Below are 27,787 nucleotides of genomic sequence, written 5' to 3'. Positions count from 1 at the left end.
TTTGGTCATTTGGAATTATAGAAGGTAATTTGGGATCATTGTACAGGAGAGGGTAAGAGAAGAGAAGGGGGGTAGAGCAAGAAAGAGAGAGAGAGGGAGGGAAGAGGAGCAGGGGAGAGGAAGGGATGCGGGCTAAGAAGAGAGGTCTAATGTTGCAAAAGGCCAGTGAAGAGAAAAAAGCTGTAATCAATATAAAAACCATACCATTTACACTCAAAATTTCACAAGGAATACATTCTACACTTTATTCTTTACAGAATACAACATACAATTTTACAACAATCACACAGATTTTTTCTAACACTGACGTAACATTTGCAATATCATCAAGATCTTTTGAGGTTGATACCATGGAAGTAATTACATTAAAGAAGTTTACAAACCACCAAACATTTAGTCTCCATGGGTATTGCATAAAGCTGAAGTTACAAGGGACAACAAGATTGGTGATCCTTTTTTAGGAACTAAATCAACTTCAATAGAAATCTGGCGTGTATCATTTACCCCAAGAAAGGATGACCCGTCGTTCATAAACAGCTTTATCAAACACCCACCTGGTGTGTTTAAGGAATTTTAGATTTCAAACAGTAATAGCAATGTTGTCAGTTTTCATTACCTACATGTATTCAATACCACTTGGGAGTTTAACAAAGCTTTTGGTGAGTTCTGAGTGACTCCACAAATTACTTTACGAATGACTGGTGATTCTTTCTTCTGGTAAATGATACACACCAGCTTTTAATTGGTGTTGATGTAGTTCATAAAAGAGGGTCTCCAGTCGCTCGTAAAGTCACTGTTAACTTACGAAAAGCTTTATGAAACACCTACCAGGGGGCTGTTTCATAAAGCTGTTTGTAAGTTAAGAGCGACTTTAAGAACGACTGGTGGTCCTTTCTTGTGGTAAGTGGTATACACCAAAAAAATGTTCATTGACGATAGTTTAGCGCATAAGAAAGGATCACCAGTCGTTCATAAAGTGGCTCTTAACTTACAAACGGCTTTATGAAACACCCACCTGGTTGGAAAGAATGACAAAGAAACATGTTATGCAGGACAAGGTTCAGTGGCAAATTTGGGCATGGTGTTCATTTTGTAATATATGTGGCACCCACATGCACCTGATACCATCATGTGAATCGTAACACATACCCTGACCACATTCAACACAGTGGTTTCCAATGCGAATCTGTCATCATGTTTAAATATGGAATTCCTTCTCTGTTTTGGAGTACTTTTAAGCATCAATCTTTCCTAGATGTCAAAGTGTTATCACTACCATTAACACATGTTGCAATCTTTTTTACAATTTCAGAATGAAGGAACAAGCATTTAAACGAAAATGAGTCATCACTGATCTTTCATGCTTTCACTCACTATCATAATGCAATTTCCTCTTACTTTGACAATGTCGAGATCAGACTTCACATGGTAAGAGATCACCACTGATATTGTCAGAGACAAGTATTTTTATACCTTTACCGTCATCGTCCCTTACATCGAACATTTCCTTCGAGTCATCCCTTATAGGTGATTCTACTAAGCTGTGTTAAACTAAACATTCACAGAAACAACTGCAGTATACAAGAGATTTTAAATCATCATCATAGTCTCTCACATACAAATCTCCACTTTACTGTAGGTGAGCTCTGCTAAGCTGTGTTAACACATATCGTCACAGGCACCATTACTTTCAACACATCAGTGATTGTCTTTCTTTGGAGAACTGCCGCATACTACCTCTCAGTTATTCATGTGACAGCATACTGGTTCCTCAGTGATGATCTTTTCAATGCGAATGGGTCATCATTATTGTGGTATACAACCAACTCTCTACTATCCTTTCATCTGGTCTCTTCCATGCGAATGGGTCAACATCATCAGCACGAATCACTGCTCAATGATAATCTTTTCTATGCGAATGGGTCATCATTATCATATACAACCACCTCTCTACTATCCTTCGGTCTAGTCTCTTCAATGCGAATGGGTCAACATTATCGGCACAAATCACTGCTCAGTGATTATCTTTTCTTTGCGAACGGGTCATCATTATCGTGGTATACGACCACCTCTCTACTATCATTCGGTCTGGTCTCTTCAATGTGAATGGGTCAACATTATCGGCACAAATCACTGCTCAGTGACAATCTTCTATGCGAACGGGTCATCATTATCATAAACAACCACCTCTCTACTATCCTTTGGTCTGGTCTTGGTAATGCCGCCAGCTGAGGACAAAAAAAAGGAGTTTTTAAATGCTTATGGTTTTGAAGTATAAATCAATGGATATGACAAGAAGACATACATTGAATCAAAATAAGTGAACAGATTAATCAAATGATAATTTTTTTATTTGATCTACATCTACCGCCTCTATTTTCTGTTTTGATCTCATCCTACATGGTCTAATCCTAGTCTTGTCTACTTTCCTTACTAACCATTTGGTCTAATACCCAATTAGGTTATACCCATTTCATCTAATTCCACCTGGGCCCCGTAACACCAAGGTTAGCCATTAATCGCTAATTTGAAAGAACAATTCTGATTGGTTCCTAGTCAGTCTACTGAGCAAAATGCGCATGCAACAAGGATCTTGATAGATTTCATTTAGCAAATAATCGTTACAATATGTGTTATGGGGCCCTGGGCTATCAAAACTTAGTCTACTTAAAGGTCAAGTCCACCCCAAGAAAATGCTGACTTGAATAGGAACAAATCTCATTTTCATTCTCCAATGCCTGAGGAATATTCCCATCTTACCTATCTTTATACAAGGTTAGTTTGTACTTATTCTGAACTGCACCAAGATGAGACTTCCTGATCATGGCTATCATTATGAGCAAATCACAATTTCCAATCTGAGGAATATTTCCAATCATTTTACACGTAGGGGAAGACGGGGTAAGTTGAGCATAGGGGCAAGTTCAGCCACCACCCCCAGGCTAATAATGAATGAGTCAGACATTGTGGTGGTGTCATGCATTGATGACCCATTGCATAACCCCTAACCCCACCACATTGTTTTCAACTTTGAAACAAAAAGTACTTCTTTAGAGGGAAAAATACAAATTTCAGCCAAAAAAGCAAAAAAGGGTGTGAAATAGATCAGTGCTTTTTACCTACACACATCTTTCAATATAATAAAGAAATAAGAACAATATTGTTAGTCCAGGTATGGATCTTCATTCTGGTCATAGTCTTTTACATGATGGATGCATAAGAAATGTGTGGATGTGAAAATATCGCATTAAGTTCGGACTGGGGTACTTTGAGCCAGCCAGCTAACATGGGGCAAGTTGAGCTATGGTAATTTGTATGGTAATGTATAATATGAAAAAAAAACCTTGAAAAGCCATTGATATGCAGGCAGAAAGGTGCAAATTCACATGACAGTTCTTTTACTTTTAGAGGATGTTAGTATTTATAGAGAATTAGCAAGTGAAAAAACTTGAAATAAAAATTGACATGCTGGTTCTTCCCGCATACATTTTGTACATAGTTTTTGTGGCTCAACTTACCCCACAAGGTGGCACAACTTACCCCACAGATGGGGAAAGTTGAGCCATTTGACATTGGTTTTTTCAAAGGTCACAATGAATTTCAGTGTGGGGGTAGAAAGTTATATATAGGTGAAAAATATTTCCCAAGAATCAAATTTAAAGGCAAGGTACTTATTTCTACAATATTATTAGTCATATCAATATATATATATAGTCTAACATGCAAAAAGTGTCACAACTTACCCCGCCTTCCCCTACCTATCTTGGTCCGAGGTAAGTTTGTATTCTTCTCGGCTGCCTCAAGGACCACTTGGTATATGGCCATGGCTAACCTTAGAGCAATATCAATTACATTCTCCACTCCCTGAGGAATATCCAAACCATCTTACATATCTTGTTCCAAGGTGTGTTGGTATTGTTCCGGACTGCCTCAAGAGCAGTTTACTCCCTTGGTCACAGCTACCCTTATGAAAAATCTCTCTCATTTTCCACTCCCTGAGGAATATCTCCAATCATCTCACCTATCTTGGTCCAAGGTGAGTTGGTATTGTTCTGGACTGCCTCAAGAGCAGTTTACTCCCTTGGTCACAGCTACCCTTATGAAAAAATCTCTCTCTCATTTTCCACTCCCTGAGGAATATCTTCAATCATCTCACCTATCTTGGTCCAAGGTGAGTTGGGATTGTTCTGGACTGCCTCAAGAGCAGTTTACTCTCTTGGTCACAGCTAACCTTATGAAAAAAATCTCTCTTATTTTCCACTCCCTGAGGAATATCTCCAATCATCTTACCTATCTTCGTCCAAGGTGAGTTGGTATTGTTCTGAAAATCCTCAAGAGCAGTTGGGTTCCTGGTCATGGTTACCCTAAGGAACAAATCTCATTTACATTTTCCACTCCCTGAGGAATATTTCCAATCATCTTACCTATCTTGGTCCAAGGTGAGTTGGTATTGTTCTGGACTGCCTCTAGAGCAGGTTGTTTCCTTGCAAAATTCACCCTCAGGGTCATCCCGTTCACCATGTTTCCATTCATCTCTTCACAGGCCTTGTCTGCTGCTTCCACGGTGTCAAATGTGATGAAGGCACGCCTACATAATCATAATCAACAAATGTGACAAATCACAAGGGATGGTTTCCCATAAATTGCTAAAATACTATGGTGTCTTAAAAAAAAGGAAAATTAGCTTATCTGAGACCATAATTCCTCTTCTTCATACTGTCGAACTTTGAAGTTGTATAGTTCAATAAAAGAAAAGATACAAGAATTTCTCTGACACTAGTTTTTGCAAACTGCTTAGAAGTATCCCTGAGATTGCCATGTGCACATTTCATGCTTGAATGAACCCAAAACTTCATACCTGGTTTTCTCAGTCTTTTTAAGCTCTGTCTGAATATCTTCTGCATCCAATCAAGTACTTGTGAGGTTTATTGGTATCAATTTTGACAAGTTATATATATCAATTTAAAGCTCAATGAAAATCTCAAAATTCATATTTGGCTAATTGTTGGTTGTGGGGTGGATGGTCATTAGTCATATATGAATTCTCATGGTGTCATAATCATATCTAAATAGTTTTTCATAAAGTTCATAAGTCATACTTGAATTTATACACAACAGGAGAGCATTTTCAGGTGCCGAATCAGATTGTATCTTTTAATTTACAATATAAAATATATACATATACACAGATAAAAATTTGAAATTTCAGGAGAATTAAACAATTCAAATATGAGACAATAAATATCATATACACTGTACTGACATTGACAAGTCTGAAAAAATAAATCTAATAAAAGAGATACATAACATGAGGCATTATCCAAGCAAATGTGGAAAAGGTATATTTGTGAAAGCCAACTAAGCTTGAAATAATTAGATACCCATAAATACGCACTATAATCATAATAGACCTGTCTCACAAATGACTGGATTCGAATGCAAGGACTGCACCAAGCACAAAAGTACTTTACTCCCTTGATTTGATGACCCTGAGTTGGGGCTCCCAGGAGTTCATGGTCTGACAACGCGTAGGTGTAAAAGGAGTAGAAGGGGAAATTAATTGAACAGATCGCTTACCTTCTTTCTGGTTCCAAGGCCAGGTTTGCCATTGTACCAAACTTGCTGAAGGCTTGCTTACACAGTTCCTGACTGATTTCTTGTGCCGAGACAAAGATTGTGTGTCCTCGCTTTCTACCACCAAAAGAGTCTTGATCTAGAAGGTAGCAACAAAGATCGTTACAAAGTTTAAAAAGATTGTGTCCTCGCTTTTTACCACCATAAGCGTCTTGATTTAGATGTATTTGCCCACGGATTTTCATCTCACCGGAAGCATGTACCAAATGACGTCATTTAAACACGTTTACAATCGTGGTTCTGTTTATACTTCCCCAGAAAGCCTGATTCTTGTCAAACAACGTTTACAAACGCATCTTTTTGTGAGTTTATGATCGGCTCATAGACCACTTCAAGTCTATGAGAATACATCCATGGAACTTGACTCACAGTCAAGAAATGGTAAACGTAGTAGAGGAAGACCAAGATGTAAATGGGACAAAACAGTGAGGGAGGCATTTGGTACCATGGAGAAAGCAACTGAATGGCTCAAAACAGACGGTTGTACCACGCTGCCGTAAGGGAAGCTACGCTCTGATTAGAGTATGCTGTGACATTGACGACGAACAAAGAGTGTTATAAAGTTTTTAAAGATTGTGTGTCCTCACTTTCTACAACCAAAAGTGTATAGATCTAGAAAGTAGAAAAGTTAGAATATTGATTGTGTTTGTGCTTTGTACCAGCAAATGTTCTTATGTGTGTTGTGTTGTTTTTTAACCTAATAGGATATGAAAACAATGTGGACGCAAAGTTAAAATATTGTGTTTCAATTTCTACCAATAAATAAGTCTCGATATGAAAGGGAGTGTCAAATTAAGTTCCAAAGTCACATTTTGGTGTGTCCCAAATTTCAGCCACCAACGTATTCCATGATCTACTTGGTTAAATGTCAAACCTACCTTGTTTTACTTATGATATATTTCATGACCAATATTGTAGTAGTCACATCCCAAAACAGTGAGAGATAAATAATTCCATTATTACATTTAGCCTTTTTTTTCAAATACCACGCAGATATCTTGGCATACACAAACTTGTTAATGGCAATCAATAATTTATCAACTTGTGTAAGATTAGGTATCAAAAACTCAATCCAATACTAACATCAAAGACTAATTTCAAAAGCCTTGTTATCAATTACAAATGCAAGAACTCTATACAGTGCGTATCAAAAAAAAGTTTACACTTTGATAAAGCCCTGGGAATTAAAAAATTACATGTGGGTAATTTTTTCACAAACAATCTTGGGTTTGGGTCTCATCTATCCAATGAAAGTAAAAGTTTTGATATATTGTTACACTTGAGTGAGCACTGTCCATTTTTGTAAAGCTCGCAGATATCTGTTTGCGCAGAAATGCTTGTTTTCACGCCGTGTCAAGGGGAAAAGGCAAAATCAAACTTACCCTGCGAAACATTTCTCATACATTTCCCTTGCACTTTTCGTTAATTGAAATCAAATGGATACATTCAAACAATTTTGCCACCCAAATTAAATTTTTAACACTTAGTAAGCACAACCTTTACCCTTTTTGTGCCAGCTGGATCTGAGGACATAACTGAATCTGAGTAAAAGTTTATATCGGATATCTCCAGCATTTTTTCACTAAGTTTTTATTATTTAAAGTGGGTTTACATTTCATTTTTCATTTAATGCTTGTTTCTCCACACTGTTCTCAAGCTTGACAATGATTAACAAAATGTAAATCAAGCCGGAGCCATTTCATGTAAATCACAGCTCAGTGTAAAGCAAATATTGTCATGATGGCCTCGGTGTGTGGGGGAGTGAGGTGGGGCGCAGTGGCACTCTTCGAAGTGTTTTGGGCAAGGAAACAATTTAAAAAAGGTAAAAGATATCTTCAAATCAATTTTACTAGCTAAATTCCATGTGTGCTTCATGATTAAGGTCTACTTTTATTTGCATAACTATTTCAAAATTCTGCGCAAATCATTTTTCACTAACTTTTCAAAAGTAAGTGGTGCTCACTCAAGCGGAAATATTTTTCGACAGTTATATCATCATTTGCTTAAATGGATCTGTACCAATGTTAAAATGTGGAAAAAATCTTCAGGATATTATAAATGTATCATTTTACAGGATTTTTTTCTAAGTGTAAACTTTTTTTGATATGCACTAGAGTTTTATCCTCAGCCAATCACAGAGCATCATTTCAGTAGGTTGTCACTGTGGCTTGAAACTTGTCTCTCAGATATGTTATGGGTATATGACATGGAAGCCTATATATTAATACCAGTACAGTTTGAAAATCCATTGCAGTTGACAAAATGAATTATTGGATGACATTTTATCAGATTTTTCAACTTACTGGTATTTGTCTAATATACATTGCTGCATCTTTCCTTTTAAAGTTAAATCAAAATAAGCCTTTAAAAGTTGAAAACTTGCCAATTTGCATGGGGAAAACGATACCTCTGACATTCCATCATAATGCCAATTTGCAGATTTTAGTAATTATATTTCTAAAGAAAGATTTGCATCTGTAACTAATAAATACTGATGAAAAATAAGAAGGCACATAATCTATAAAATTCTTCTCATGAATATTTTACAATTATTCAACTTCTTAGGCCATTGTAATGAAACCATATTTTACAATTATTCAACTTCTTAGGCCATTGTAATGAAACCATATTTTACAATTATTCAACTTCTTAGGCCTTTGTAATGAAACCAATGAGACCAAACCATGTATCTCATACACTTTTTTTCTCAACATTTTTAATTAGGCCTCTGTATAGAAACCATTTAGACCAAACTATCAAATGAGGTACAGAAAGTTCATACTCACGGAATCCACGTTTCTCATCATCAAGAGTTCCGCTACTCACAAAGCTGAACATTACAGGAATAAAAATATGATAAAAAATGAGACAGTAAAGATTTTTTTTCTTAAAGGAGAATGAAACCCTTGAAACCAGCTGAATCCATATCAAAGAGAAAAATCAAAGAAACATATTGTTGAAAGTTTGAGGAAGATTGAATGAATAATAAGAACGTTATGAGCATTTGAATATTGAGATCACTAATGCCATGTAGTTCCTTCTATTGGCAATGCGATCAAGATCTGTGATGTCACACACGTACAACTCCCTCATTACTTTAGTACTTATTTCACTTATATTCTCACTTTTATAGAGTCTATCACAAGGTGAGGTGTTCTCTTTATGAGAGGACAAGTATAGAGGTTTCAAAACATTATATCATTGATGAATCGTTTGTCATATGATTAGAATGAGCAAAAAGAGATGTTTTGGGGTATATTTTCAGTGTCCAAAAGGGGAGAGTTGTTCATATGTGACATCATAGATCTTGGTCGCATTGCCAATGGGAGGATCTCCATAGCATTAGTGATCTCGACATTCAAATGCTCATAACTCTTCTATTGCTAGTCCTATTTTACTCAAACTTTTGTTGATCTTATTCTTGATTTTTCTGCTTTCACAAAAGCTAACTTGCTCCAAGAGTTTCATTCTCCTTTAATAGTAATACAAGCAAACAAACATATACATGTAAATGCAGTTTAGTGGACCACTGAGTTGGAACTGAAAATAGGCTAGGAAAAATATTGATCCTTATGGAAACGTTGACTGCAGAAATGTGTAACTTCCCCGAGGATTTGCAAATGGAACACTTTTTCAAGAGCCAACTGGCAATCTCACATCACAAAGCTGGACATTACAGGAATGAAAGTATTTTTTAAAATGAGATGACCGAAATTTGGGAAAAAATTACAGAGATTACAATGAAGCAAACAAACATGTAAATATGCAATTTGGTGGACCTGAAATTAGGCTAGGATAAATATTGATCTTTATTGACACATTGGTGACCAAATTTTGTAATTTCCCCCTAGGATTTGCATATGCAACACTTCTTTCAAGAGCCAACTGGCGATCTCACATCTCGGATGGCATTGACTTTACTTTCAGAGACATCAATCTTATTGCTTATTTGTAATTTCAGTAAATATGAGAACAATAGAAAACAGTTGAATCACTTCAGCATTGCCTATTATCAAAGCAACCTCTGAAATTATATACTCATTCATTCTTTTCAAGGCATCTGGCTATAATAATAGGGCAGCGAAATGGGATGGGCATAGATGAAAATCTTTCTTAATGTAATCAAAATTTGCAATGGTACAAGTTTCAAAAAATGAAAAATACCCTACGTAGGATCATAATTTTCATCTCTGCTGATGTTGATACATCTACCATACCTGTCATAGAGACCCTTCTTAGGAGAGTCGACGCCTGGTGATGAGGACCGCTCTCCGGGACCCCGCAGACCAGATTTAGCATCATCAAATGGTTTATAAGAAGGTGCAGCACTGGGAGGCTTGTCAGGATCTCGACGATGTCTTTCTAAGTTGCGGGACCTCTTGAAACCTTTCTCTTTGTTTTCAGGCCTGGACAACTTGGATTGCTGTTCAACAATATGAGAGAAGGCAAATATAAACCATCCATTAGGTGGAGTATCTAAGTGTGATGTCATCAATTTTCACTTCTTGCATTTCAGCATTTTTGATACCATATTTTGTTAGCGCATGATGAAAAATCCCCACTACAAAAATTTTGTGGGAATCGGCCCATGGGGGCCTGAGATATGACCTCATGAATACATAAGGAGCCCCGTTGAAGTCAGAGTATTATTGGCCTGGTTCTAAATGTTAGGAACTAGGCCAATAATACATTGACTTCAATAGGCTAATTATGTATTCATGAGGTCATATCTCAGGCTCCCATGGACCTATTCCCACCAAATTTTCATAGTGGGGATTTTTCACCATGCGCTAACAAAATATGGTATCAAAAACGCTGAAATGCAAATAGTGAAAGTCGATAACGTCACACTTCGGTACTCTATAGGATGTCATCACTTCGGTACTCTATTAAATGCAATATATTCTTACATTTTTATTTTGTTTTCTTGGATGCAAAACCAGTTTAAAGGTGCTTCAACCAATGAAGCTTTTAGCTTATGTTGTAACACCTTTGTATGTTCATTATTTACTTGTGTTTCATATATATATTTATATATTATCTGTGTATTCTTTTACATTGTACATTGTGAACATGCATGAATAAATAAATAAATAAATAAATAACAATGAAATCACATCATCAGCAATAAAATGGAGAAAACAATAATTATGATGATTTGATAAAAACAAAAACATCATACCCCACAACTAATAGTTTTTCTCCTCCTCCTCCTACTACTACTAAGTACTACTACTACTATAATATAACTACTTTTATTTCTACTACAACTTTACTACTGCTATTTTTGCTACATGTACAAACAACAAAGAGCTATAGTAAAGAAATGTTCATAAAAGAGGTAATGTACATTAACAGTAGGTGCATCCATGGCTTTACATTTCATTGCATGGAGATTTTCACAATGTAACTTAAATTCCTAATCCATCAGGTAACTTCCTTCCTTCTCCTTCCCTTTCTTACACTTAATCTCCCTTAAGCTCCCTTGTCTGTCTCCCTCCCTCCCCCCTCCCTCCCTCCCTCCATTCCCTCCCTCCCCCCCCCCTCTGATTACCTCTCCCTCAAAACAACATACTCTACATACCTGAGCAGCTAGAACCTTCTTTGCAAGTTCTCTTGCATCTTCTTGACTTGTTTCAGCAGCTAGAATAGAAGGAAAATACAATCTAACAAGTTCAGCTCACATAAAATATCATTGGTTTTACAGAAAGTGCAATTTTCAAAATGATTTCTGAAAGTTCCAACATTCCAAAAGTGTAAATGGAGTCACTAAAAATTACAGTGACATTAACAACATAAACATACTTAAAGGGAAATGAAACCTTTGGAACAAGTTGGCTTGTGTCGAAACAGAAAAATCAAAGATTAAGAACAAAGAAAGTTTGAGAAAAATCTGACAAATAAGGAGAAAGTTATGAGCAATTGAATATTGCAATCACTAATGCTATGGAGATCCTCCCATTGTCAATGCGACAAGGATGTGTGATGTCACATGTGAAAATCTTTCCCTTTGATCGACTATAAAATACCTCCAAAATGTCTCTTTTTGCTTGTTCTTATGGTGATACAAACTCTTCATCCATGATGTATTCTTTAGAAATCTGTATTACATGCTGTCCTATAGAAAGAACACATGATCTACTGATAGATGTGATAAAAGAGGCAGTTTAAGTGAAATATATACTAAAGTAATGGGGAGATTTGTTCACAAGTGACATCACACATCTTTGTCGCATTGCCAATGTGAGGATCTCCATAGCATTAGTGATCACAATATTCAAATGCTCATAACTTTCTCATAATTTGTCCGATTTTTCTCAAACTTTCGTTGATCTGTTTCTTTGATTTTTCTGTTTTCACACAAGCTATCTTGTTCCAAAGGTTTAATTCGCCATTAAATTCTAAAGTTTATATCTTCAAATATATGCTCCATAGTGGCATATGGATGAGTGACCAATAATCTATTACCTGCTCAGCCTTCATAAATTATTATCAAAATTTCTATTCAAGGCACTGAAATGATGGTTCAGTTCTTTTCAGCTAAATTGTAGCTTTATGACCGAGTTGGCATCTGTTTTTATTAAAAATAACTGATACATGTCACTTCAAATATATTCCACAGGTATTTTCATGCTGTAATATATTTGATTCATTTAATCCCATCTTGGTTAATAGATAAAAGTATAGAACATATGTGGTGGACTACAAGTAAGTGACCTATATTTGAGTCAAGTATTCTTACGTCTTTTTGCAGCTTTCGGTTGAGGAGTTGTTGGGGTTTGAGGATGTGATTTGCTCTGTCTTAGTTGCTGAATCAGCTTTTTCTGTAAGAAAAAAATAGAAGGCAAATGGTAACAACTGGTGTGGTAAGAATAGACCACAGATAGAGGCATGATACATGTAGCTCCCTTATAATTGACGAGAGTTGGGTTGGAGGCTGTGTGTATGAACACTCTATTCACACTTGTGCATTGATCTATGTATGGATGGATGATCATCATTGTACAACGCCTACTTAGCTTGTTGTAAGCAAGCAAATGGGAGGCTGAATGTCAAACATTCGTACCGTTGCACACAAGACGTACCATCCAAAATGTACCGTTGCACGGCTTTAGGAGGTGACGTCACAATACGATTTAATTCATTGCGCTCAGTAAAATGAAGTTGCAATACGCGTATAAGCCTGCTAGCTAAATGCGCAATGCTGCCCAAGGTCATGTGCGCTTGTGGGATTTTGCCTTTTCATAGATTACTGCAGGGAAAAACTCTTGTTTTTTCCGTATTTTCGCTTAATTCTGAGGCGTTGTACAACACAAATAGCGAATATTCTTATTCGCACAATGGTGCGTGATTTTGCATTCGGTGACAGAAAGAGATGCACTATTCAACTTGGCTAACTCCTCGTTGAATAGAGCATTTTTCTTTCACTTCATGCAAAATCTCGCACCATCGCACTCATGCCTATTCGCTATTTGTATAATACTGCATGATCAGGCCACAGAGATCCCAGACATAACATGAATATAGGAAAACTGCAAGCAAACGTAGGGGGGGGTGATATTCAGGTCACAGAATCTATTTATAGCACTCAATTCCCATAGTAGTTATCCATGTCTCGTGGGGGGGGGGGGCGGGGTTGAAAAAAACTGTCCTTGTATAAAAGGACAATTTCAACTCATCAAGGCATGATCTGTCTTGGTTTGTAAAGGTACCCTTTGTTTTCTGGGACTATCATTATTTTTGGACCAGCACCTCTGATTGATGGGTATGTTTTTCAAACTGATGGAGTATAAATCTGATGTGAATTAGTGTAATTGTAAAATTTGTTTCATATCAAATTATTGGATGAAATATTAAGGACACATTGAAAGAAAGCATACCCCATTAAAAGTTGTCTCATTAAAAAAAACATAATGAACGGGATCACCTTCTTTTCCAGTGCTGATGCTCTGTATTCAAATGGTCCATTACTCTTAGAGACAATTATTATTATTTTATTTGGCATTTCAAAAAACATAAAGAATACAAACAGATCAGAGACAAGATCAATCAAAATTGTACATGATAGAGAAAATAAGACCTGGATGAGAGTTGGAGAGGCTGCCTGGGTATGGAAAAGGCTAACTTAATAGCCATAACCCACATGTCTTCCTCCCCAAACCTCCCAACTCCATCCAGGTCAGAACACTAATGGTAAAAATAAAATGAAGATATTTAGATTCGGCAAAAAACATTGCATTATCATTATTTGTAAAATAAATTCAAAATAAGCTCATAAACAATTGTTGTACGATGATGCAAAGAAGGAAAGAAACCTAAAAAGCAAAAGATGTGATCATTAGTGTTGATCTCACACAGAGCCCCTTTTATTAGAGTTGGTATCATTGCTTTGATAAATTCAACGAATTTCAAGTTAACAATATATATTTTTTTTTCATTCATATCTAGAATCCTGTCTAAAATCTAGGTTTTAATCTACCCAGAATAGATCTAGAGCACAAATACCCAGATATATGCACTCTAGGCGACACCCCAATACTTACCCGTGCTAATAAACTGGGACTCCACTCACGCGCGTTTGGGCCTCCCTAGCTTAGAACTAAGCACTAATATCACCTTAAAAACTAAATCTACAAGGTATGTATAATCTATTTACAAATTTAATAATGTTTAATCGGTACTCACCGGTTCTTTTGTTGCATTTTCAGACCATTTCTCACAATTCTTCGTAAATATTTGCGGCAAATTTTGTCGCCATAGACAGCTTAGCGTCCATCTTTATTGATAAATGGAGCGCCCTTTACGATAGTTGTTAATGCCGCGGAGAAATCGTTAGGCATTTTGGCCTGTGTTCAAGGCGTTCTTTCTGTTTTATTTTTTATATTGAAGATTGTGCATTTGTTGAATAGCGCCGTCTACGTCAGGTATGAGATCGAGTGTATAAATACACTCTTCCAAAATAATTATGATTCCGACCTGGCGCTGTTTAACTTCAATCTCTTTCACCTAAATTAGCGATGAATGCTAGCATTATAAAATATATATTATTAACGTCTGACGAAAAGAATAACCAACCGATCAGCTGACGAGAACGCGAATCACGTGATCTTCATATCAGCTTCGATCGCGAGTCAGAAGAGAAGAGCAGCTGCCCAGAAAATCAGGAAAAAGCCGTGAAAATGTAAGTTCCCCTTCATTTCTTTCATTTTTTGTTGTTGCTAACGATGCATTTACACTATAAAATTATAATTTAAATAAGAGAAAGGAATTATAGCTTGTACTTGTGATATAATGTTTAAATATCCTGTTCTCAGAGATTTCTAACCAAAAATACTACTGATGTCGCCTATGAGGTCCATACATGTAATGTTGGACCTCATTGGTACTAGGAGTGGATATATGCAGACAAAAATATCCAATCAATTTGTTAATCCATTTTGGCATTAATCGAAAGAAGAAAAAAATGTTCCTCAAACAGATTTTCAAATGAAGTAGATGCTGAAGAAAAGTTCCAGAAAAAGGGAAGGGTACTTTTCAGCCCTGCGCAGACATCGCTTACAATGAATACAATCACTCATTCAATGAACAAGGTTATGAAATCTTGCAGTATTTTTGTCCAATATCATTTTTTTTTCATAATCCATAATAATGCACAAAGAAGAATTGTACAGGAAACCCGCGCATGCGCGATACGCTCGTTCGATCGCCAGCGTAGTGCGTGACGTCATGTTTCATTCACAAATCTTGAGATGTGATCTCATTGGGTGTTTTGGCTCTCATTTGCATATTTTCCCATAATACAAAACCTATGTAGTGCGAGAAGTTTCTCTGCGAACCACCGATCAACCTCATACTAAACACGACATATTTCCTTCAAGATTTCGAGTTGAAAATCTCATTTTCTTCATACGGTGTAGCTACATTACCTCGGAAAATCTGATGATATTTTGCGGACTTCTCGTCATTTGGTAAGTCATATTTTTGAAGATATTTACCGTCGAGTAGTGAAAATCGCATGACTGTGTTCGTTGTTTACTGTGTATCAATGTGTGCAAAGTGTATGTTAGCGACATGTATGGGTACAAAGCGACATACGGAAAACCGTCTACACCGATGTTGATTTTGTGGACTGTTTTGTGGTGGTGTTTGTGCTAGCCCGCATTGGTGTATTTTAAGCATGGCGAGCGTTGCATTGTGATCGGGCTTCGCTCGGGTGTTCGTGAAGGGCCGTGGAATGCGTGTGGAGATCGGCCATGCGGCCTTGGGGCGTGAATGTAATGAATGGCAGCTGCACCTGTTGTTTGTATGCCTCTGAAATTGAAGCTCTCTGTCTATTTATGGCATGGCGAATATCCTAGTGTTTTAGGAATATAAGTTTGGGCATTTTATTTGTTGGGACTTTCGTGATACTGATTTTACTTTTAAAACTGGACACTGATTTTTTTTTTTCGGTAAAGCCAGGGACAATCAATGGAATTGTTGAGACATATGATAATATCATAGAGCTATAGCTCTATGATAATATCAATAATTATAGACCCTACAGAAATACAGGAAATTAAATTGAAAAATAATGCAAATTATAATCACTGAAGTGCGGATGTGTACCAAATTGATATGGATGGAGATTGATTTTGATTTTGTTTCCTTCAGTATTTTTTTTTTGCAAAAATCAAATATTTTCCTGCCCTGTTCTTTTTCTTATCAATTTTTTTTTATCTTTGAATGACCAATTATGACAGCAATAAATCAAACTCAAAAGTTCAAACTATGGTCTATTTTCATTGTATAATCTACAGCATAATCCGAAGATGACGGACACTGATTGAAAGACTGTATTTCACAAGACCCAAAGGACAAAGGTCGAGAGCTACAAGTTCATATCGCATTTTACAACTGCTCAAGAAGGTGAAGGATTTGGGGATCACTAAATCAAGACGACGATATTCGGATATAAAAACAATTTTATTTTTATATGAGATAATCTTTCAACTTTATTTTTACTTAAAATTGAAGAAGTGAATAATCTTTAAAAATTATGAATATGATGCTGAGAAGGATCGAAAACCATTATCTGTCAACAATGATGCACTGTAAAAATGCTATTATGTATATATGGTCATAATGTTCTTGTGATTTATTTGTAATTAATTTATGTATTATGTTGTTTCACTGTTGAAAATAATTCAAACAATGATTAATATGTGAATTGCATAGTAGTTTAAACATTTTAAACAAGTGTTTAAGAACTTTATAAACAACAAAGTTTAAACTCTAATATTTAATCATCAATAAATAAAGCATGGTTGTTTAAGATTTTGAACACTTGTTTAAACTGTTTAAACTACTATGGGATTCACACAGTAAACAGCATTGTTTGAATTATTCTTAACATATAAATATAAATTATATATATATATATATATGCTCAATAAATTCTTATGCATTAAATTTGCCTTCAATAAGAGTTTCCAGTTCAGTATGAATTATACAAAAAACATGGAATTCTGGAATGACATTCACTTTCACGGAATACATGTAAAACACTGTTCATGAAAAATATAATGAAAATCATCAAAAATAAATTAAAGCCAAACTGTAAAGAGTAAGCCAACCCCTATATCATGATTTCTTTTAATAAAGATTTAACAATTTGCAACTGCATCAACTTTATTATTTTTATATGTCACTATAATACCCCAGTCACATTTCCCCTACGGCGGCCGTACGGCAAGTCGAAAACAGCAGTTTAACATTATTTTGTACCAGTGTACATATACATGGTTTGAATAAAAATGAATAAAACGGCCGTTTTCGACTCGCCGTACGACCGCCGTAGAGCAAATGTGACTACTATACTAAGGACGTCAACATTTAAAGAACATCTTTTAATGGAAAACTGGAAAGGATTGATATAAAGTCTAACGAAGTTACTTAAAGCCAGATTTATTCACATATTGATCAATAAATTTACCCCATTCTTTCTACATCTTTTGAAATTGTGATTTAATTTTCTGAATGCGTGTTTTGGTTCTGTCAACCATTGTTTTTCATGTCTATGACAGACTCGTACCTCGGTCACATTTGCCGCACGGCGAGTCGAAAACAGCATTTTTATTCATTTTTATACATGGATAAACCACCAATATGTAGTACAAAAACAATATTAAAACGACTGTTTTCGACTCGCCGTATGGCCGCCGTAGAGCAAAATAATGTGACTGAGGTATAAGGACATAGCCCCTCGGTCCGTGAAATCCCAAGAATAGATCAATTGTTCCGAGGCTTCCAAATAATTAATAATTCATTAGACGGGGTCCCAAACTTCTCTTTATAAATTGAATGTTTTTCAATTTCGGATAAAATTAATATAACTTTCATAATTAATAGCTTTCTGTTAAAGTTTATAATTCGTTTTTAAGATGAATTATAAGTATTTTCATTTGTTTCAGGGGCGGATCCAGGATTTTTTTAAAGGGTTTCAACCAAAAATAATTAAGGGGATTTGGTCTTCACTTTCTAAAGGGGGGGGGGGCACGCTTCTGTTTTAACACCATTTTTAAATTACAAATTTATTAGTGCCTCTCAATGGTGGGGGGGGGGGCGCACTGGCCGGCTGTGCCCCCCCCCCCCCCCGGATCCGCCAGTGATTTTTATTGTTCTTTCATTTGTTCACCCATGATCACGAATGTTTTCATAATGCATACATGTACCTCACGATTTTTTTTTAAATACGATTCTAAATGTTATGAAAATAGTTCGACAGGCCTAATTTTTTTTGCATACCACACTCATGGAGCTACTGTTGCTACTCTGCATCAGCGTGTAGTGTGCGAGAGGGGGGGGGGGTAGGATGGTCGCAAAGAGCGATCGAGCAAAAGAGAAAGTGGTCCATAAATGAAGAGGGGATGTTGAGAATTGAGATCATGTGTGTGTGTTTGGGGGGGGGTGTTCGAAGCGAATGTTGTCACTGCTGATTACGATGATGGTTGATTAATCTTTACATCTTAATTTGGGCGATTTTGGAAATGTTTTCTTGTACTGGGGAGAGGTGAGTGATTCAGTAAGTTTCCATAGAAGTGCAGTTTTAAAGTTACAGAAGTCTAGGGAGGCGCGATAGCTCAGTCGGTAGAGCGGGGGTTTCGGATTCTGGTGACCCGGGTTCGATTCCCAATTAGTGGTGCGCTAGTGCCCTTTGGTAAGGCATTTATCCTCATTACCAGGTCCCTCGGAGAGGACCTTAAGCCGTTGGTCCCCTGGTTGCTTGCTCACAGGCATTCGTGCTTTCTTAGCAGTCAGGTAAAACAACCTCGGTATAACAAAAGAGGATTTCACCCAATGACGGGAATTCGGGAAACACCATTTTCAAGCAATACTAATTCGATCACGTGCCATCGGCTTTAGGGCCGAGTGTTCTTGTTCACATTCCAACTATCATTTCATAAATAGGCACTCTTACAAATTAGGCCGATGCCGTTGTAAAGATAACTATTTTTGAAGCGTTATTCAGATATAAAATATATAAAGACAATTGAAATTGAACAATTCATCGAAATTTCCAACGATATTCAAATAAAAATAGTATCAACTCGTGTAGAGATAGGGGTGAACAGACGAAATACATGCTCCTAAACGTTCAGACAAATCAATTAACATGATATCTATATCTTTCGATGAATTGTTCAATTCCATCAGAAATATGCTTCATGAAGTCTTGTCAGATTGTTGAATGTGAACTTCTATTGGAATCTGTTGAATCACGTACCCCTCCCGATCCAAGGTATAGATTTCCCAATCACCATAGATAACATACGGTTACATATATGGTATCTTATTTACATTGTTAGGTACTGACGATATCTTCATAAATACATTCACAATTATTTCATGAAATGTCACCATTGCCGTGGCTGTGACATGTTAAAGCCTGAAAGCTATTACATAAAATATTGTTTGCACTTTGATATAATAGAGGTCAGATATATTCTTGTCATCTAATATAAACATTCCATTATTATGCACCATGTTTCAAAATGGGTAAGAAAATTACATTACCATCGGCATCCAGATAATTAGTCCATGATTAGACCAGGGAGATCGGAGTCTACCCCTTTTTTGGAATTTCTATTTTCTCAGCACATCGGAGTGAGGAAAAACCACCAAAAACCCTATATTGGTATTAAATGATAACCATTTATTGTAAACAACGTTTAGGACTGAGGGAATTGGGGGAGATGGTATGGGGAGGGAGAGTATTTCATTTTCCAATAAAATGCAAAAGTATAATATTTTCGTGAACATGAACGAAATAAACAAAAAGTTAATAGCTCAATATCTTTATTGAATTGTTCAGTAGAACAATAATACTAGCTGTAATAATGTTAAAACATTTCAGTCATTGTAATTACATGTGTTTCTTCAATCTCAATATATTGACAATGAAAATAATTTTTTAATATAGAAAATATATTTTATATGACTATTGTGAATTTTAAATAATCCCATTTTAGATCGTTGATTAAACCACCTTTCTGAAAACAATCACTTTGATATATCATGTAAAATCAATTTTAGACAAAAAAATATTTTCTGTTAAAATTGATTTCTAAGATTCCTGTCTGAAAGTTGATGAAACACCTTAGCTCGAGTAGAAATGCATAATACAAAGATATTGAATACTCAAACTCTTATAATGATATTGTCCAGCAAAACAGAAAATTGTCAAATAGTTAATGAAAAATAATTGAATTATAAACCAACAATTAAGTCAAATAGAATATGAAAATTATAACACACAATCACGTCACATTCGTTCTCACTCTCGTAGTTGTACGATGGGGAGGGGGGGGGGGGGTCGGGCGTCCGGACACTATATTTTTGAAGCCTTCTTTTTGTCTTTGCATTACACTAAAAGTATGAATTCAATGGTTGTAATCATCTTGTTCTCCATAATATTTCCTAATATCTTGTACTAAAAATTGATGAAACTTCGCTTGTAAATTTTTCCAAATGACTTTCTAAAATTGATCGTCCGGACACACAACCTGTCCATACAACTGGGTAGACTCATGCTAGTCTAGAAGCACTCCCACACTCCAGACAAAGTGTCACAAGTACATGAATTCTCGTAAGCACACAGAAAATACAACTTATAATATGCTCTAATAAAATGTAGTAATGTACTGCCTTTCAGGGTTCAAACATCCTACAAATACACTCTTTTATAACATCAAATGATTCTATTAAAAAACAAAGTTAATTAATGAAGTCTGCGCCGAGCATCTAATCATAAGGCAGGCTACCAGGAAATTCATCTATCGCGGGGGCAACGCAGAATTCAGTACAGACAAGTATACATGTACATTATAAATACGCTGTGCACTGTACTCTATGCAAATACAATTTATGCAAGCGACCTTCGGCCTTGCGTAACCCGATGAAAACCACATGTTTTGCTTAGACTTCGGACACTGCCTGCCGAAGTGCCGATATCATCCGAACATGCGCCCGAAATCTACACGCTGGCATCTTTACCCGACAGAGTGTTGTGCTCCGTGAGTCAGCCGATCGCGCGGTGTAAAGATTCTCACACACAGCGCTGGGCGAGGAAGGGAAGAGGGTCGCGCGATCAGCCAATCAGCGTGCAGGGAATCCGTCTACTGTGTGCCTATGGGGAAAGTTCTTCGTGTAATGCAGACTACATAGGCCTAACTAAGAAGGTAAGATGAAAACACCATGCCATTTCAAATTGAAATAAAGCCCACTGGCACTGGCTGCATTGGCATTTCAAATTCCAAATTGTTCCATTAAATTAATTTCAAATGGAACAATTTGAATTTTGATTAGAATTTAGATTTTAACGTTAGAATCTTAGATTTCGTATAAAATTATTTCGTGAAATCGCATGGAAGCGTTTTATCTGGACCCCAGGTATCTCCAAAGGCAAAGAAGTGGAAGGATCAGCTCATAGTGAAAGTTTCATGCGTCGTGCCTTGATTTTCCCGTGCACGGCCCGGCGGCGCGGCATAATGAACCCTTATTGCCTATTCATTAGCCTATTGGCTTGACTGAGTTCAGTCATCAGTGCGACTTAAATTTGTATAGGCCTAGAATTTACAAACACAAATTCATATGTATGGGACAGTATGATGAGTTGCGATTACCTTCTTCCTTAGTTTTGCGAACTTTTTCTGGAGCATTTCCTCTTCTTCTGTAAGTTTATTAGAGTAACCCATAGTAAAATAGAGTACGCATATAATATGAAGATGGAAAATCCTGAAAAATCCTGTAATAAATTGGTGATTTACAACCATTCGCCGGAGATGAAGGTCTATGATGACGATACAGCTGAAGTTACCGACTACTTGCACGGCGTACTAACTTGTCCTTGTATATTTTCTTCCTCCGGTCTTCGGAGATCGGCGGCAAGCCGCAAAGTTCGACTATTTACACTTTGTCGTACCGTCAAAGATTCTACAAACAAGGGGTAGTATCTTTGGACCCGTGTATGCAAAACTATATTTCCCGTCCACATAGTTCTTTTATTTCTTTTATTGTGAGACCTAGACTTTTTACATGGTAGTTTTAAAAAAAATAACAAGATAAAACAAACTTTCAACACAACAAACATAGAATTAAGGGGTTACATATAGGATTGAAGGATTCAGGTTTTAAAAAAACTCACACAAAACTGATGACATTTTGAAAGAAAGAGGAAAGCTTATAAAGAATAATGCCGGGAATAAAGCTAATAAGCTATTGCCAGAACAAATTATAGGATATGATACGTGTAAAGAACTTAAATAAGATTACAAAACTAAGTCTACAGAAAAAGAACAAAGGAAATATACAAATAAGCAATATGAGAGAAATAATAAAGATATAGATATTAATATTTTGAAAGACATATTAAGACAGCGGCAATCGAAAAAGAACAAGAAAATGATAGGCCTATAAAGATTTTTACAAAGGGAAAAGTGTTGAGATTGCAAAGTAAAACAAGAGACACTGGCGTACCTAGGATTTTCCAGAAGGGGGGAAAAATTTTTGGAGGATATTTCGTCCGCGAAAAATTTAGACAAGCCCCGGCCCCCCCCCCCCCCACCAAAAAAAAAGGTCTTCAACCACAAATAAAGGTTAAAAAAAAATTGACAAGCAAAAAAAAAGGAGAAAAAAAAGGTCTTCAACCACAAAAAAAATTGCACAAGCAAATTTAAAAATAAATAAATAAAAAGGTCTTCACGTTCTCGTCAGGGGGGGCTGGGGGGCAGGGTTACGTCCCCTGCATGAGTTGTGACTCGTCAGGGGGGCAGTCTTCCCCCTGCCCCCCTTAGGTACGCTAGTGACAAGAGATCTATAGAGAGAAGGGTGTGTACAAACAACACAATGAAATGAGTAAAATACCAATCCAAAATTAAAACAGGGAAAATTGACGTCAAAACAAAGGGTAACTCATTGTATAGGCCCTACATGATAATTTATTTTGCACTTATGATATTTCAAATAGTTTCAGCGTTATGTGATTTAAATTTCACTGGCAGAACTTCAAATACGTTCCACACTATAGACCACACCATAGGAATTATATCAGGTAATTGGATTAGCAATTACATGTACATTTCTTTTTCTTTTTTCGGATGCGGATCCAGCCAGACGTTTTTTTTTTCTTTTTTCTTTTTAATGCCAGCAGTACAGTTTGACCGCAACTGAGTCAGCAATTATATAGGCCAACTTTTTTTTCCACATCCAAAATCTTTGACACGAAAAAAAAAAAAATAGGCCCAATAAAGGCCGGGGGGCAGTCAAATGTATTGCTGTACACATGCGTGACCAAATTATTGTGCAAAATAACCCCCTAAACAAGTTTTTTTTCGCGGGCTTCATTTACACATTTTGGCTCCTGGATCTAAACAAGTTGTCGCCAGAATATATGACCCCTAAACAAGTTTTGTTTACTTGCTAACAATTAAGTTTATAGAAAAACCTTATTCATGGGTATTGCTTACCCCCAGTGCAGTTAGAGAATAGGCCTAAACTAATTAACACTCTAAATAAGTGTCATCCAAAATTCACCAGGTAATAATAAAAAAACCCGGGGAAATGCTAAGGGGAAAAAACATAACTTATACGTTTGGCTAGTCTTAAAAAAAAAAAAACTTTGGAAAAAAAATATACTCTATATACGTTTGACCCCGCGACTGACCATTGACCACTAGTCTTTCAAAACCACAATTTTTTTAAATCTGTGTTTTTGATACCTTTTAATAACGAGCTAGTGCACGCGTGGCCCTCGTCCAAAGCTGACAATGACGATGACATTTATTCCCATGTCACCCATAGAGTATGGAAGTACCACTTGCATTAAATCCTTTGGCAGTGAGGGTGAAAATTACGTCCCCAATTCTGAGTTTTATTGTTGTTGTAGATAGTGGTGATATTTTTCTCTCTTTTTTGGGGGAGGGTGTATAGTGATCGGGACCACCCCCCCCCCCCTTATTTGCATGTATACTCTTTTTAAGGCAATCAGGAGATTGGGAGCCGGGACGGGAACCCCTTTTTGTTGTTTTTAAAACAATTTATTCTCAGAACACTTTTCTGCCCCCTGATTCCGGCACTTGTGGAAATCTGGATCCGATAGCCCTTATTATCATTAGAAAAAAGCCATTTGCTAACTACCATTACTATTGCCATAAGAAAAAAGCCATTTGCTAAACCATTACTATTGCCATTAGAAAAGAGCCGTTTGCTAAACCATTGCCATTAGCATTTTGCTATAAAGGACAATGAATTGCATGGACTAAGCTGACCATTTTTGAGGTGTTTAATTATAATATTGTTTTAGTTAGTTGCCCAAATATGGAGAAGTGTGTGCGCAGCGCTTTGTAACTGAAAGGAAAAGGCGACATATCAAATGACCTTTGGATTGGATTAGAAACTGTTGACTGTTGGACCAAAGATCAAATAACCACTTGGAAGGTCGCAAAGGAAATGACAAATTTGGCCTTCAAGTTGTCTGTGATCGTGACCAGAATGAGGAATTTTAGAGACAATTTTATGTATATATTGACCACATCCTTAGATCCGGCCAAATTTATTGTTTATTGTTATTTTTGGTCATATTACCGACTTTGTTAATCATGACGGTCTTTCTCTTTTTAATTGTTTCAATAATGCATTCAACATGTTTAATGCTGCGTTTGCCTTTCGCGGACTTGAACTTATTCATTGATGGTTGGTATGCTATGGATCATAAGTACCCTTTTTTATATTGTAATAATTGTATTTAAAAAGTTTATGCCATTGGACCAATGGATCTCCGAATCCTGAATAACACTACCTACTTGTGTATATCTGAGAGAGATAGAGAGAGGGGGAGGGGAGGGGGGGGGGTGTGGAGGTAGTGGCAGGTGCGCGCTTTACTTTTGCTCTAGTCATATCTCAAACTTGTGAAGATAAATTACATAAAATCTCTAGATATATTGCAATTAAACGGACTTTTTATGAACACAGAAAGGGATGTATGCATATATACAGACCAGGGTATATTGATGGAGGGAGGGGGGGGGGAGAGGCATAAAGATGTCGTCATATTTTTTTCTCAATTGAATTATTGAGATATTTTCAGCTTTTTACAGAGTTACACAACACAGACCTCTCGTTAGTCATCTTCCTTTTATCTTTATTTCACTTTATTATTGGTTTTTATCTTATTCCTCTTTTGCCCCCATTTTCCTCCTTCTCCCCCCCCCCTCCCCGTGGTGCCACCGTCTCTGTTTATAATTCAAATATTGATTGATTGATTGATTGTTTCGCATTTGTTGAATTTATTATTTTTTCACTTCAATTTCAACAAACATTTATAATGCAAAACAACAAATAATCTAGAACAAAAAAGAACCAACTGGAAATCAAAGCTTGGGCGCGAAGGCAGACCTTTCCATGTAAATTACTTGAAAAATGTTGAAGAAAGTGGGAAGAAAACAAAACAAAAACGGAAAAACATAACATAGGGTATGATGAAATAGGATTAAAAAATAATGAAAGAATCAGGACAATGATGGGAACAAAGTAAAAAAATCGTTATATTCAATGGATTTGCATTGGCACTGCATGGCCTTGATCATTATTGACGTCAGTCGCTGTGGTCAATCTTTTGTATGTCAATGACAAAGATTTAAAGCTTCATTGTTCAAAAATCTGTTCAGCAGCCTTGAATCGTTCAATATAACGAGAAATAGTTAAATTCCGTTTTCATTGTCGCCGTCATAAAATATATTATTTAATCAGAGCCTATATATAACTGTATTATGCAAACCATTATACTGACATTCTTTTCTGGAGGAGCCACGATGGCATCTAATGTCATTTCCAAGCGCGCTGAAAGGTCGTATTATTTTCAATTAAAGGACACCATGATTAAAGTAATGGAAGATGAGTACAACGAAGATACAAACAAGAAGGTAGGAAAATTATTTCACGCAGCAAAAACTTGGTTTACACAGTAAAAGCGTTGTTTAATATTTATACAACGCTGTTTACTATATGAACTTTCAAACAGCTGTATAACAGTTTAAAACAAGAATGTTTAATCTAGTGAAGATTAAATATTGAAAATGTTAGTTGTTTAAGATTTTAAGCACTTGTTTACACAACTACTGTAAAGGCCAGGGGCGGATCCAGGATTTTCCAAAGGGCGGGAGGGGCACATTTTGCCGAGGAAAAATTTGACAAGGAAAAAAAAGTTTTTAAGAAAAAGTTAAGGACATTTCGTCCACAAAGAAGTTTAACAAGCAAAAAAAAAGTCTTCACTTTCAAGGGGGGGGGGAGGCAGTTGTAAAGTCCATAGATTAAACGGATTTGTAACATTGTAAACAATGTTTTTTTTTCTGTTTAGATTTATAAAGTATAAAGGACCACACCGGTCATTTTTACTCCGGAGTTTGTTTCCAACGTCATCTTTTGTAAATATTTTTTTTAAGAATTCAAGTGTTCTTCCATACCAGCATACCATGGCTTGTTTTTCTGACTTTGTGATCCATGCATAATCAGGGTATAACAGTTAACTCACTCGGTTGATGGGCTGATCATGTGTTGTTTAAAGTTTGAATAAATGTTTATACAGCAATGCTTTATACATTTCTAAGGTCTTTGCTTAAAATTTGGAAATTGCCTATAAATTTTGTAAAATATTCATGCCGAAAACCAGGGTGTATATTAAGTTTTGTTTATTTTTTTCACTTTATACACGTCTAAGCAATATGCATGCATAATATAGGTCCAGACTAATATTATGTTTGGGCTTACATTGACCGTGCGAGAAGCCTGTTCTATTTTGAGATTGAAAATAGTATTTTCAACCAAAAAACACAACACACACACATAAATCAATATTCGCCTTAAATCGACTTTCTGAGGACCTGTTTTGATGAGTGGTGCTAAATAGTTAGTGAATCTGCCAGAAAAGTGTTCAAAATTTTCCATCTTTTAGATATTCAATTGTGAAGTCAGGTGATAAAATATTACATTCAATGTATTTTTTTTTGGGGGGGGGGATCGCGGGACATTGTAGCATTGTTGTCTATGTTCAAACTCAGCATAAAGTTGTGCATTTTCTGGTGGGGTTCACTAACTTTTTAGCATCACTGTACGCAGAAACCTTTCTGGCATAAAGAACCAACTTCCTTAAGGGGCAGGACATGACTTACTCGTCATTATACATGACTGTCTACAGTCTGAAAAATGTGAGCGAGAGAAGTGAGAAAGAAACAAAAATCATATTTTTTGGTCATAACCCAGTCTATTGGAAGGGCGGACGTAGGAAGTATGTTAAAGTTTCTTAATACAAGTGCCGCAGAGCCAGGGGGCGGGGGAGGGGATGGGGTCTTCAGCCCATCTTTTTTCCAAAACCATGTTCAAAAACGTAAAAATAACCACCTGATTGTTATTTTTACACGGTAATCCGTTTGGAGCATCTGTTTAAAGTAAAATAATTCTACTCTGTGTTGAAGATTTGTAAATTTTGTTTTAATTATTTTATTTTTGTCTAAAAAAGTGTATGAAATATAGAAGGTGCGTATAAAGCAGAAGTAATATAGAGTAGGTGATTTTCTTTTCTCTCACTTGCATTAAACTTGTCTCAAACTCACAAACTTAA

General features: G+C 36.3%; 1 protein-coding gene across 4 annotated transcripts; it reads right to left on the bottom strand.

Moving 5' to 3' along the window:
- Positions 1–219: 219 nt before the first annotated feature.
- On the bottom strand, positions 220–22,027 carry LOC129277259 (negative elongation factor E-like). Of its 4 annotated transcripts, none has more exons than XR_010295924.1 (9): positions 21,798–22,010; positions 12,377–12,458; positions 11,219–11,277; positions 9,852–10,057; positions 8,421–8,464; positions 5,578–5,713; positions 4,425–4,588; positions 982–2,228; positions 220–890 (listed from the first exon to the last, which is right to left on the bottom strand). XR_010295924.1 is itself a non-coding variant. In XM_064110667.1 (8 exons), exons 1-8 carry the CDS (start codon positions 21,945–21,947, stop codon positions 2,152–2,154), a joined length of 918 nt encoding a protein of 305 aa, XP_063966737.1. In that variant the 5' UTR covers positions 21,948–22,027; the 3' UTR covers positions 220–2,151. The 4 variants fall into 4 exon arrangements, 2 of the variants coding, with proteins under 2 accessions (XP_063966737.1, XP_063966736.1); XR_010295925.1 differs by lacking the exon at positions 21,798–22,010 and adding an exon at positions 15,561–15,727; XM_064110667.1 differs by having other exon boundaries at positions 220–2,228; positions 21,798–22,027.
- Positions 22,028–27,787: the final 5,760 nt, after the last annotated feature.

The sequence above is a fragment of the Lytechinus pictus genome, chromosome 15 (genome assembly GCF_037042905.1).
Source record: "Lytechinus pictus isolate F3 Inbred chromosome 15, Lp3.0, whole genome shotgun sequence".
In the NCBI taxonomy this organism is placed as follows: Eukaryota; Metazoa; Echinodermata; class Echinoidea; order Temnopleuroida; family Toxopneustidae; genus Lytechinus; species Lytechinus pictus.
This window is presented reverse-complemented; position numbering and strand designations above follow the sequence as displayed.